Here is a 12,709-nt window from a genome sequence, read left to right as displayed (position 1 = left end):
CATGGCTTGTCCCGCACTTTCAAGTGCTCGTATCGATTGATGCACAAATTGCTTTCACGGATATCTAAATTGTTGAGCATGTCGCGTAGATCCCTATCGCCTTCTTCCTCACCTAGACCGAGCAAGCGAGCAAAGATGGATCACCTCACAAAGGAGGATTTCAAGAATGGCGTCTTTCTGGCACCTATGGTTCGCTCTGGGGCTTGTACGTAGAATCTTATCCATTCAAATATCTTCTGCTTACTGTGTCTGACTTTGCAGTACCTACGCGTTTATTTGCTTTAAAGCACGGTGCTACGCTAGTCTGGGGTCCTGAGATTGTCGATAAAGCTATCCTCCATTCCACAAGAGAAGTAGATCGTAAGTTTACCAACGTCGCTTTGCTGGCCAACACAATCTCATGAATAGTAGCTGTGACTGGTGTTGTATCATATAATGGGGTCTCCCGTGCTATATTCACCACGCATCCGATCGAAAAACCCTACCTTATATACCAGATGGGGTCAGCCGACCCAGACCTAGCCGTCCAAGCAGCGAAGATTGTAATGCAGGATATATCAGGCATAGACCTCAATTGTGGGTGCCCGAAACCTTTTTCAACACATGCTGGCATGGGTGCTGCCTTGTTGACCAATCCTGATTTGCTGTGCGCGATCCTCGTTGCATTGCGGGAAGCAATGCCCTCCCACATCACAGTAACTGCCAAAATCCGTCTCCTGCCTTCACAAGAAGACACTTTAAAACTTGTCGAGCGTATTGTTAACACCGGCGTGAGTGCGCTAACAGTCCATTGTCGGACGAGGAATATGAGGGAGAAGGATAGAGCTGTTATCGAAAGACTGAGAGAGATCGTTGAGTTTGTGGAGGGGATGGGAAAAGATATCGCTGTGGTTGAAAATGGTGACTGTAAGGATTGGGAAGATGCCAAAAGAGTACGCGCTGTAACCGGCGCACATTCTGTGATGATAGCCAGGGGGGCAGAGTCCAATCCGTCATGCTTTTCTCCAGAGCCTTTGAAAGATGTGGAGACAACTTTAATTCCCGCGTACCTAAACTTGGTATGACTTTTCTTGCCGCTATGATCTACTCTGAGCTTATAGAATGTTACATTCTGACCACAGAGCAAGTATCTGCAAAATCATTGGAGCCTTACCAAGTTTTGTGTTGGTCAATTCAAAGGCACTCGGATGCAAGTCACGAAAGCAGATTCCCTTGCCATGCGACAAACATTGAGTCAGGCAAAAGACTATTCAGACATGGAACACTTGATGACATCTTTAACTGGGGAGCAAGAGTTCCAACAAATCATCGAAGCTATCGAGAAGAAGCCCCCAAGGGAGCATCGAATGCTTTTGACTGAAATTTCCTTGCCACACGATGAACAGGATCATGAAGAAAAGGCCACTACCATAACGCCTCAAGGCACACAGAATCCTGAACCTCCTGGTTCAGGTGCGCCTTTTCTTCCCAACGATACAGGAAAGCCCCACACAAAAATACCCGGACATGATGCCACGACGCCAACGCCCAGCGGAGTCCTGTCACTTACTTCCCTGTAGCTTGGAACCACCTCCTGCCAAAACTAGTTCGTCAAATAATACACGTATTCACATTATAGATGATGATTTAAAGATTGTTATACATCATAGCTCATCAGCTTCGATATCCACCAACTCCCGTCCTTCCTCTACCATCTCGCCAGCTTTGCATCCCACGGATTTGACGATACCCGCTGCATCTGCTCGCAAAACCGTCTCAGTTTTCATGCTTTCAATTACCACAACGGCTTGACCCTTCTCCACCCGGTCACCGGCCTTGACTTTTAGTTCAACTATCAAACTTGGCATTGGCGCCCTCAATGCCCCTTTAGCAGAAAGTAAGTCACCTCCTAGAGAGAGTAACCACTTTGGAGTCGGCAGAATGAGGGTAGTTTTGTGTCCCTCGCTGAAGATATGCAGACGTTCCATGGTTGTTGGCGATTGTGAGGCTGGTACGGCAGGGTGTGGAGGCTGTGATACAATGGTTGTGCGGGTGTTGTTGGTGTTTAAAGTGGCCGAAAGTGTTGTCTGATCCAGTAATTGGGCAGACACAGAGGTGAAATGGACGGGTTTGTGTCCAGTTTCTACAACAATGTTGTATAAACTGTCTGATATTTGAACGACATGAACTTTCGTTTCATTTTGCATATCTTCTGTTTGGATGTTGATTGTCCGAGTGTATTTCTCTCCACCAAAGCGACGAGAGGTCAACGATGTCCATGGCGTTGTCAGTGCTGGTCCCTGTTGCCGTTGGTCACGAAGGGTGACAAATAGCGCTGCCCGCGCATATATATTTGCTTCCGGTACAGAAACGGGCGGGAACAACTCATTGAAATGTTTCTGTAATCATGTGAGAATCTGTCGATGGCAGAAGGGGTCCGACTCACTGATATGAAACCAGTTTCAACATCCTGGTCGATGAAGGACTTGTTTCCTGCCAAAGTTCTCAAAAATTCCACATTAGTCGACACACCCACAACGTGGTAATCATCTAGTGCTTTACGGAGCATTCGTAAAGCCTCTGTTCTGTCTCTGCCGTGAACAACCACCTTCGCAATCATAGGATCATAAAACACGCCAATGGTTGCGCCTTGGTTGAAGCCTTGTTCAACGCGCAACGATGGCATAATCTCAAGCGAGGAGTTGGCGGAAGCGGGAGGACCTAGACAGGACTCTGGGTTCACAACCCCTGCAGATTTGGCCAGTGGATAAGTTGGTGCAAAGATATGCGTGGGCTTCGGCGTCGACATGTAAAGCAGAGTCCCAGAATCAGGCAAGAAGCTGTTCCTGGGGTTTTCTGCATATATACGGGCCTCAAACGCGTGGCCGACTAAGGGTATTGAAGCTTGTGAAAGCGGTAAGGGGTTTCCAGCCGCCACCTGCAAATAATTTGTCAACTTTTTCGGCGCAAGAACCGTATTCAACATACTTCTAGTTGCCATTCTACAAGGTCGAGACCCGTAATCATTTCTGTTACCGGATGTTCAACTTGAAGACGGGTATTCCTATTGCATCGAATGGCTTAATGAAGGGAATATTGGGAACCTGCCCCAAAAGCTTACATTTCCATAAAGTAAAATTTTGCCGTATCATTGTCAAAAATGAATTCGACGGTTCCAGCACCGACATAATTGACCGCCTTTGCGGCAGCTATCGCCTTGGCGCCTAAATCGGCGCGGAGTTCTGTAGACAATCCAGGAGCTGGGGCCTAGATATTTTTATCAATATCCTTGGTTGATAAAAACTTGTGTTGCAGTTACCTCTTCTATAATCTTTTGGTTTCGCCGCTGAACCGAGCAATCACGTTCCCATAGACTGACTACTGATCCTAAGGTGTCAGCAAAAACTTGAACCTCTATATGTCTGGGCGTCTCAATGTATTTCTCAATCAACACTTTGTCGTTTCCAAAGGCCTTCAGTGACTCGCGCTTGGCTGAGGAGAGTGCTTCTTGGAATGCGGCGGAGGTAGGCGTGCTGACAATGCGCATTCCTTTGCCGCCTCCGCCATGAATAGCCTTGATAAGGACTGGAAATCCTGAAGAATGCTTCAATTTGTGCTGATCAATTTACTTTGCGGTCAATTCACCTATCTTCTGTGCCTCGTTGAATAGAAATTCAACGTCCTGATTTTCTCCGTGATATCCTGGCACACACGGAACCCCGGCGTCTAAAAAAAAGTAAGTAAAGATTCAAAAATTTTGATGAAAGTACTCGCTCAACATGATATTCTTAGATTCACTGGTTCAGACATTAGAAATAATTGGCCGATATAAAAACTCGACTTTGTGCTTACCTCTTGGATCCCATACTCACGATTGCACTTGCGGGTGGTCCAATGAATACAATGCCTTCCTGAGCGAGTCTTTTTGAAAACGCCGCATTTTCGCTCAAGAATCCATATCTTCGACATACATACTGAGTTTACAACATCGCTAATGGAAAATGCCATACTCACCCTGGATGTACAGCCTAACCATTTCGAAGTAAGTAATAGATCCATAGGCAAAAATGTTTTGCACACCTGAGCGCCACTAAGGTGACAAACCTCGATTATATTCTCCATCTTGAGCTAATGGCATCTATTAATGCGAAATTCGAATTATCGATGCATTGGACTGACATAACTCTCCGCAGAAGGAGCTGGTCCAATACAATATGCCTCGTCTGCCTAAAACGATTGTTGGTAGTGAAAGGCAGCCAAAAAGAAGAGACACACCATTTGGACATGAAGAGAGTCTGCGTCTGCTTCGCTGTATACAGAGACCGTCTTTATTCCGAGCTTCTTAGCAGTCCGAATGACACGACATGCGATTTCACCCCTACATGGCTGTTAATAATTTCATGCTAAATGTAGAATGAAGGTTCTGGCACCTATTCGCAATAAGGATCTTATCAAAGTGGGGAAATCGAGTTTCCTCAGCTGAACCTTTGCTGAAAAGTTAGCTTTAAAACTACCGATGAAGAAATAACTGACCATGGGATTCTGATGCATAAGCTCGATGGAATATAGTGGAACACCCTGAACGGAGCGTGATTGCACTCAATTGGGGGATAGGATTTCTCAATGAGCGATTCTGAAAGGTAGCAGGGGCGGTTGATACCGGGCGCGACGCTGCTCGACGCGACACTGCATTAGATGTACGACTAGTGAGAGAGGCAGATAGAGGCTTCAGAGTAATTGAGCGGTTGGTATTATGTAGCATTGGAGGCAGGTATTGGGTACAAGAACCAGTTGGCGTTGGAGCGATTACTTTGACGGAAGGACCTTGCCAGTGCCAACGTATGGGGTAATCTGGGGTCAATTCAGGCAATCAAACACGAACCAGATCCGGTGTTCGTGACCTTCCTCGCACTGTCACGTGATGTTAATGAGCGCGTAGATTACGTCGCGTCGTCCACATGGCCGAACATTGTATTCAGAAAAATATACACACATAGTTCAGCTATTTTAATTTTTAATGGCTACATTGAAGTCATTATGGCTGGATCTTCACAACCACCTTCTCACCACTAATCTTGTTATTCCTGAGGAGCTCCAAACCCTCTTCAACCCGTTCCTTGAGAGATCCCTGGTCCAATAAGCGCACACGACTAGGTTTAATTGATCCAGACTGGAGCAACGATGGAAGTATTTTTGGCATCAGGTTCTTGCTAAGATATTCATCCTACCTGGGATATTAACCAGCTATTGCGATAGAATGTAACAAGGCACCTACCTGTCTATAGTTGAAGGTTTTTACCCCTATAACGGTCGTCCCTTTAACAAAAGGGCTTTGCTCGGCAGTATAGTCAATCCACAGTGCGTGATTCTTGTCATTCGTGACGGTATTGCCTTGTTTGACAGGGAGAAGGAGCGCAACTTTTCCATGTGGACTGGCAATTTTTGAAAGCAATTCTACAGTTGACTCGGCGGTGATGCAATCAAGGATCAACGTTACTTTGCCATCTCCACCTACAACTTTACCCACATCTTCCACGAGTGCGGGACTGTTGTAGTCAAAGGTATGAGTGGCTCCTAAAGATCGAAGGTACTCGTGATGCTTCTTTGAAGCGGTGGCAATAATTTGTTTATATCCAGCCAAATTCAGAAGCTGGATGGCATATATCCCAGCAGTGGAACCGGCACCATAGATAAGAATGGGAGTGTCAGCGAGAGGTGGGGAGACTGTTGCTGGGAAAGAATCTGGGTGTGGCAGACCAAGTTGGTTAAACAGCGTGTAAAAAGCCGTTACAAAATTATCCGGGATGGTTGATGCTTCGGCGAGAGAAAGGCTGTCTGGGATCTAGAGAATCGACGGGACGCCGTCAAACAACGCATGGGGGAAGCCAGATGACAAAGCAGACCTTTCCAACCACTTCCACTGGTTGTATCGAATATTCTTGAAGAGATTTGTTTCGTGAGGCCCCATAGCCAAACGCAGTGACCTCGTATATATCTCAGTGAAAAGTCTATTGCGATGAAATAACAAAACATACCCGATCGCCGATCTTCAAACCTTGTACGCCAGCACCCAACTTGGCTACAGTTCCAGCTCCACTAAATCCAAGAACCAATGGGTACTGTTGAACGTAGAATCCGCGGTCGGTGACATAGGTATCAAAGGCGATCATTGAGCCGTACTCGACTTTGATGAGCACCTCTCCATCCCCCGGTAATTCGGTAGGAACCTGAATCGCATCAAAGTGACCTTTGGAAACAGTTGCGATAGCGGTGTGTGTAGATGACATAGTTGTTATACCATGAATTACACTATTGGTCTTGCATCTTATATTCGGTGGGACACATGATGTAATCCTTATTTAGTAAGTCAGAAGCAAGCGTCTATTACCAATCTTCATACCATGATCAGGTAAGTCAAGGTGTTCGCCATTGATCTGCCATTTTTATATATTGTCGGCTTACTCAGGTCTCTAGACCTCTAACTCCTGCAGAATTTCAGAATTAAAGCACAAGAACCTGTTAAGAGAGTGTACTACCCGGAAGCTTATTTTTTCTACAGCTTTTTTCTTTCGTTGTCAAAAAACCTCATTCTCGAGAACGTATAGTATGGAAATAACCAGACGAAAAAGTGAACCCCACCCGGATTGAACGGATGACCTTGAGGAATCAGAAGTGCGATACTGGCTGGAATCTCACGCTCTACCACTGAGCTAGGGGTCCTTGTTGATGGAGCGCTTTGATACACCTATATCATTATGCCATACATACAAGGGCCTCAGAACAGCTTTCAATAAGACATGGAAGCCTCATGAAACCAGAGCTCAAGGATTATTCCTTCATTACTACCCTCATCCTCAGGGAATGCTAATTAACAAAAAACGTCAAGCCACCACGAATGATGAATAAATTAAAGACAAGCCTCGCGTAGCAGAATTTATCAAATGTCAGAGTTAGCGAGAGTTATTTAACTTATTATTTTGATTTGGCACTGGGGAGCTTCCAGTGGAGACTCAGGCTGGTAGGATTAACAGACGCGATTTTCGTGATCAAGAGCCTGCTTCGCAGCTTCCTTGGAATGAATGCAATTAAGGATCTGCTGTACTATGAGTGGACGCGAGTGGACCTTAATGCAGTTGTAATAGCTTATAGAGAACATCTTATATCAAAGAATGCACTCTAAAGAAACAGATTTTCGACATGCATGGAACATTTGGATAATGTTGCGTATTGTTGGAGGAATGCCCTGTCTGTGAGCTTCCGAACTTAAAAATCTTATTTCCTAATAAACTGAAAGACTCGAGCAATAAGACAGGGTTGGAATTTGGCGACCGATGTACTACTGATGTAAGTAATCCCTGCGCCGTGTACTATACATTTTTTTAAAACAGTTTATTGACGGTGGTCACATGCTTCACCCAAAAAGAAAGTTGTGTGCCAGTGCCCTACAGGTAGAAAGATCGAGTGGGTTGCTTTGCTAGGCGTAAGACTTGTTCCCAACATATTTCTACTAGCCTTCAAATGTATGATAATATGGTATGCTATGTAAGATAATACTTTACAAAAAGGTTTGTCCATTGGAAACGATGTCAGACAAGAGTGTGATTACATGAAGGAATGAGGGGTGTGATGCGATAGTTTAAGATGCGTCGGAGATAATGAATAATTAAGAGGGAAACTTCCGCGTAAGAGAAATAATATAGCGACGGAATAGCGCAGATAATCAAAGGAAGGTGATGGTGGTGGATACGAATACACCAAGGAGTGGCTCGCTAAACTTGACGAAGGTTGGGTTGAGGAAATCATCTTGCTCTACATGATGATACAGTCCTTGTCTTTCCCGCCCTTTCCATTGGACTCTTCTCCGCGATGGAGTACCGAGCCCGGTCCGCCAGGTTGGTGCATTGGCTGGCTTTGAGAGCCACGCAAGCGTTGAGCGGCACGCTTGTCTCCCAACTCGGCAGCACGTTTATAATATGAAATCGCCCTGGACATAGAGAATAAATAAATTTCGCCCAAGGTAATAAGAAAGGGAAGAAATTTACTCTTGCATGTTGGCTGTTGTCCCGATGCCGACCTCTAAAAAGTAACCGACAGCATACATTGCCTTCGCAAGCCCAGCATCCGCGGCTTTTTGTGCCCAAAGAAATGCCTCTGTGTCTGATTGGGGTAGCACGCCTGGGGAGCCCACAAGGTACCATGCCGTCAGGGCAAAGCATGCATCACGGTGATTTTGCTGAGCGGCAATATTCTGGCGCAAGTCCATGAGTTGATGTGCATCAATATATCGAACAAACCCACGTAATAGTGTATTGACAATGCCGGGTCTTGAGGACACCCCATTTTACCGTATTCATAGCACTCTCCAAGCCTATATGCGCTAGGCGCATATCCCAATTCCGCAGCTTGGGCCAATAGTTCCGTAGAGTATTCGTAGTCCACAAAAAGCACATTATCTATGCCCCGCTCATGGAGCAAAGCAAGTTCGTGCAGGGCATGGGGAAATTCGGCCGTCGCATTTTCTGCGCTTCTCTTGAGCCATTTTACGCCTTCCTTAGGGCTTTTTGAGAGACCGAGTTCGCCGTTGAGTTCTGCGATACCGAGCCTATACATTGCTCCTGGATGCAAGGCAGCGGCTGCTTTGCGAAAAAATTGCAATGCTTTGGGAGACTCGCGTCTGCATCCCCAACCGTTCTCACAGCATACACCGGCGCGGTAGGCAGCATCAGGAACATTGTGTTTAGCCGCCAAGACGAATAGGGGATATGCGCGGTCAAAATCTTGCTTGTTCTTGACGGTACCAATTCCATTTGCATAGCAATCGGCCAGAAAATATTGACTTTGTGGATGGCCTCTGTCGGCGAGGCGCTTCAAGAGTCCCATAGCTTCTCGAATAAGGTCCTCACGTTTATCTATGGCTTTTTCTACCTCCATAACATTACCAGGCGTCTGGACAGGAATGGGCATAGATTTGGAGGCATCGATCATGAATACAGCGAATTCGAACTGGAGATCAGGATCCTGTGTCTTCTTGGCATTGGCCCTGTATAACTCGAGGGTTCGTTCGTGTGAAAGAAGGGCGGCATGGTTTCCAGGACGCAGATGAGAGTGGTCGAGAATAGGACCCTGAGGGGGAGAGGGGGATCGCACAGACTGTGTGGCGACTGACCCAGCAGTACGATAATCTCCTACGGCGGGATTGTATGATGACGCTGGATGGAGTCCGCCATTGTGGTTAGCTGTGCCACCGTTGAAAAAGTCGTCGTTGTCATCCTCCTGCTCTGGCGACTGATCAAAATATTCCTGCTCGGGTTCTGGCAGATTGGACGGAACGTTTGGAAGATCTCTGTTGGAACGAGAGGAGCTGAGAGACTGGGATTGAGCAGGGGGGAGGTCTGGAATTGGGGCAAACTCTCTTGAGACTGAGTGGCGGGGTTGTTGATTGTCCCATTGCTGGGAAGGAGATGCCTGCGGCTGGGAAGAGTACATGCCTGGCTTTGCACGGTGGCGGGAGAGAGCAACCGTCTGCCTATTTATTTTGTTTTAGTTAATCACAATCGACGTCAGCCCAACACCCCGCTGTGACTGTCACGCCGCTGCCCTCCCTTTCGTTGCTCCCGGGCTCCTCTTCTCCAACCCAACCCCATGGAATCCCTGCGTTCCCGGCCCTCACAGGCCCCCAGAAAGGCCCAGCGAACACAGACAAAGCTTGCAAAGCCTGGCGCAGGTCCTACCCCTCGCGATGGCAGGAACAAGAACCGCATCGACGACAAGATCAAGAAGCGCATGTCAACTCGATATGCAGACATTTCCAGTCCAACCCAACTCTCTGGCATTCCGGCAATGCCGTCTTTTATGGGTCTCATCCCTGCTGGTCAGACATCTGCCATACCAGGGCGCGAAGGAGAGGAAGATGTCAGAGACCGCACCGGTGCCAGAGATGACGCCCAGGCCGCTACCGACGACAAGAAACTTCTTAGTGCTGACGATTTTGATCCAGCTGCATGTATGACTTTAGTTTTAACTTCACACAGGCGATGCTAAACTCACCTCAGATCTCAAACTAAAACTAGAGAATTCTACCGAAGCCGAACTGAAATCATTGCAGTCTTCTCTCCGCAATGCGGTTGCCGATACATCGTCCGAACTTCAGCGGAGCGTATTTAAAAAGTAGGTATTCAATGTTTCAACAACGCCCATCGGCTTACTTTGTTCCCTTCAGTTACGCCGAGTTCGTATTGATATCCAAAGAGATATCCGTCCTGGAGAATGAAATGCTTGAACTTAAGGATCTGCTGTCCGACTACAAATCTATGCCGTCCACTCTCCACATCCCTGATCCAACCTCCACCTCTTCGTATACTCTATCTACATACAAGCGTTCATCTGTCGCCGATCTGCGAGTACTGTACTTCAATCAAATGCAGACACTACATGCCTCTATCGAAGGAGCCTCCAAGTTTGTTCCAACCACTCCAGGACGCCATGTCGTCGGAGAAATGGAGAATGTATTCAGCTTGAATGCAGCCACATACAAAGTTACTGGAAAGGTGAAGTTTGTTGTTCTGGATGATGCTGTTCTAGTGGCGAAAAGGCGAAGAAGAAACGCTGGAGGAGATGGTGGTGGCTCCACTGTGAATGAGGGCAAGCTAGTAGCTGAGAGGTGCTGGCCTTTGAGCGAGATGCTGGTACTTGATACCAAAGATTCGCCTAGTAAGTAAGTCGTTCATCATCCAAACGCAATTACTCACCAAATACTACTAGACATGACCAATGTCTTTAAAATCCGTCATGGGAAGGAAACTCATGTTTACAGGACGGAGACACCCAGTGATAAAAAGAGTCTACTTGCTCAATTCCGACAAGTGGCAGAGGAGCTTTCGCAGAAGCGCAGGAAGGAGCGTGAAGGCGAGCACGAACGGCGGAAAAGTTTGTGGCAGGTTACAGGAGGTGGAGGTGGGGGGGTAAGTCATAGTTTCTACTCCCATAATTCAAGCTCATGCAGTGATTAGCGAAGCTCGCCTGTTCCTCCTGTACCAGACTGGATGGCTGAGCTGGCAAAAAAAGGAGGCGATATTCCTGGAATTGGTACAGATGCTAAAGAGAAAGCAGAAAGAGACGCACGATGGGTTGGAGAGTGGTCTGATGGCTTGACTGTGGCTATTGCACTCAAGGAATGGAGTAAAGCCGTAGATCTAGTCGAGCAAGGTATGAAGTACCTACCTTTCCACTGTATCCTCTCACAAGTACTTTCAGGACAAGCTAAAGCCGCCGTAATTCCTCTCCTTGCCTCAAAATTACCTTCGTTAACGAGCCAGCTAATAACTTCTCTACTCGCATCTTTGAGCCTGCACTCAAACCGTAAAACCTCTGTAGTTAACCTCATCACCTTGCTTAATCGTCTGAAGGCTGGTGCTGCGGCTCGCAACACTTTTCTGGAAATGCGGTCTCAAGTTATTCACAGTCTGATGCGAAAAATCCGTTTTGAGGGTGATATTGAAACTTATATAGGCGAGTTAGCCATTGTCTACTTTACAGGGATCAAACACACAGCAGATTGGTATTTGGCTAGCTTCAAGGAAAATGAAGTTGCCAGCAGTGAGTGTCTCTTGTATTTCTTAATTTTATTGGCTGACGTATTCTTTTACATAGCATTTATAACTTGGACTAAACACCAGCTCGAAAGCTACTGCAATATTTTTCGTAAACAAGTGTATTCCAAGGACGTTGAACCTAAAGTTGTGCAAGACGCCATCCAGCTTACTCATGCCCAAAGCAAAAAACTTCTGCAAGAATACGGTCTCGATTTTCGTTACCTTTTGGATGACCTACTTCTGGAAACACCGAAAGAACCTCTAAAGCCTGCCGCCGCATTTTCCTTCAGCGAACATCGACTATCAAAAGAAATGTCAACAGCTAGCCTTGCGAAGCAAGTTGAACAACCGGCTGCAACAGTTTTGCCACCCGCTCCGCCTATACCCACGCTATCTGCAGCGCCGCCACCAATCAACCGTCGTCGTACACCTACTCCTCTTGTTGAAAAAGCCGCACCTCCGCCAGTAGGTAACTCCGATGGTCTATACCCGCCATTACCACAATCAGCAGCTCTCAAATCTCCGAATAAACTTATGACTCCCAATAGCGCCAGCTCTGCATATTCTAATATCGGCAGCCGATTGGAAGGTACTAATAACGGCACTACCGCCCCTCTCTTTTCTTCCCGCCAAAACGCTCCAAATCATCCTCCTTCAGCAATGGCGCGTGCGCGTACACCTGTTTCGGCGGTGCAACAACAACAGGCTTCTACACCTGTTTCAGCACCAACTGCAAATATACCAAACGTTTCTCTTGCTTCGCCTCTTCCTCGTCCGCCGATGAGCGCAACCCCTTACCGGACACGAGAGCGGTCAGATAGCATCAAAGACAGAGATAACATCAAAGACAGAGATAACTATGGGGCTGATATGTATCGCGAGAGACCACCACGGTCTGCACGGGCGAGCCCTGCGCCACGCAGTCCCGTACCTCCTCCTCCACGCTCTGCCGCGCGACCTGGGAGTGCTATGGGACAGAGAACGCCTATTGCAATTCCCCAGCATGAAGGCATGATTTGAGTATTTTATTCTATAACCTCTTGGCTTTCTTCGGAATATTTTTTGTATGGACGGATGCCATATATATTTATATATTTTCCTGTAACAATATAGTACTAGATTCGAACATGATATTTTGT

The 12,709-nt window shown here is 46.8% G+C and overlaps 5 protein-coding genes and 1 non-coding gene across 6 annotated transcripts; 2 read left to right on the top strand and 4 right to left on the bottom strand.

The window, feature by feature from the left end:
- Positions 1-39: 39 nt before the first annotated feature.
- JR316_0000498 (tRNA-dihydrouridine(20) synthase [NAD(P)+]) lies at positions 40-1,559 on the top strand (the record flags this gene model as incomplete). The annotated part of the gene is made up of 4 exons (XM_047886312.1): positions 40-205; positions 262-360; positions 412-1,058; positions 1,122-1,559. 4 exons carry the CDS (start codon positions 40-42, stop codon positions 1,557-1,559), a joined length of 1,350 nt encoding a protein of 449 aa, XP_047754058.1.
- Positions 1,560-1,643: 84 nt separating this feature from the next.
- On the bottom strand, positions 1,644-4,015 carry JR316_0000497 (Methylcrotonoyl-CoA carboxylase subunit alpha, mitochondrial; the record flags this gene model as incomplete). Its single annotated transcript, XM_047886311.1, has 7 exons — positions 1,644-2,378; positions 2,426-2,917; positions 2,968-3,043; positions 3,101-3,246; positions 3,299-3,573; positions 3,625-3,705; positions 3,994-4,015. The coding sequence occupies 7 exons, from the start codon at positions 4,013-4,015 to the stop codon at positions 1,644-1,646; spliced, it is 1,827 nt and encodes a 608-aa protein (XP_047754057.1).
- Positions 4,016-5,014: 999 nt separating this feature from the next.
- Positions 5,015-6,266, bottom strand: JR316_0000496 (Trans-enoyl reductase himH; the record flags this gene model as incomplete). The annotated part of the gene is made up of 4 exons (XM_047886310.1): positions 5,015-5,203; positions 5,255-5,821; positions 5,883-5,963; positions 6,015-6,266. The coding sequence occupies 4 exons, from the start codon at positions 6,264-6,266 to the stop codon at positions 5,015-5,017; spliced, it is 1,089 nt and encodes a 362-aa protein (XP_047754056.1).
- A 342-nt stretch (positions 6,267-6,608) lies between these two features.
- Positions 6,609-6,699, bottom strand: JR316_0000495. Its single transcript has one exon. It is a non-coding gene; the product is annotated as a tRNA-Trp (tRNA).
- Positions 6,700-7,788: 1,089 nt separating this feature from the next.
- JR316_0000494 (Chitin synthase regulator SKT5) lies at positions 7,789-9,465 on the bottom strand (the record flags this gene model as incomplete). The annotated part of the gene is made up of 3 exons (XM_047886309.1): positions 7,789-7,963; positions 8,022-8,227; positions 8,278-9,465. The coding sequence occupies 3 exons, from the start codon at positions 9,463-9,465 to the stop codon at positions 7,789-7,791; spliced, it is 1,569 nt and encodes a 522-aa protein (XP_047754055.1).
- A 156-nt stretch (positions 9,466-9,621) lies between these two features.
- On the top strand, positions 9,622-12,590 carry JR316_0000493 (Exocyst complex component EXO84; the record flags this gene model as incomplete). Its single annotated transcript, XM_047886308.1, has 7 exons — positions 9,622-9,982; positions 10,032-10,146; positions 10,199-10,689; positions 10,741-10,940; positions 10,989-11,184; positions 11,233-11,574; positions 11,629-12,590. The coding sequence occupies 7 exons, from the start codon at positions 9,622-9,624 to the stop codon at positions 12,588-12,590; spliced, it is 2,667 nt and encodes an 888-aa protein (XP_047754054.1).
- Between the last annotated feature and the right edge of the window lie 119 nt (positions 12,591-12,709).

Source organism: Psilocybe cubensis, chromosome 1 (assembly GCF_017499595.1).
Source record: "Psilocybe cubensis strain MGC-MH-2018 chromosome 1, whole genome shotgun sequence".
NCBI lineage: Eukaryota > Fungi > Basidiomycota > Agaricomycetes > Agaricales > Agrocybaceae > Psilocybe > Psilocybe cubensis.
Note: the sequence above shows the minus strand (reverse complement) of the source record. Positions and strands in the feature narration are given on the sequence as shown.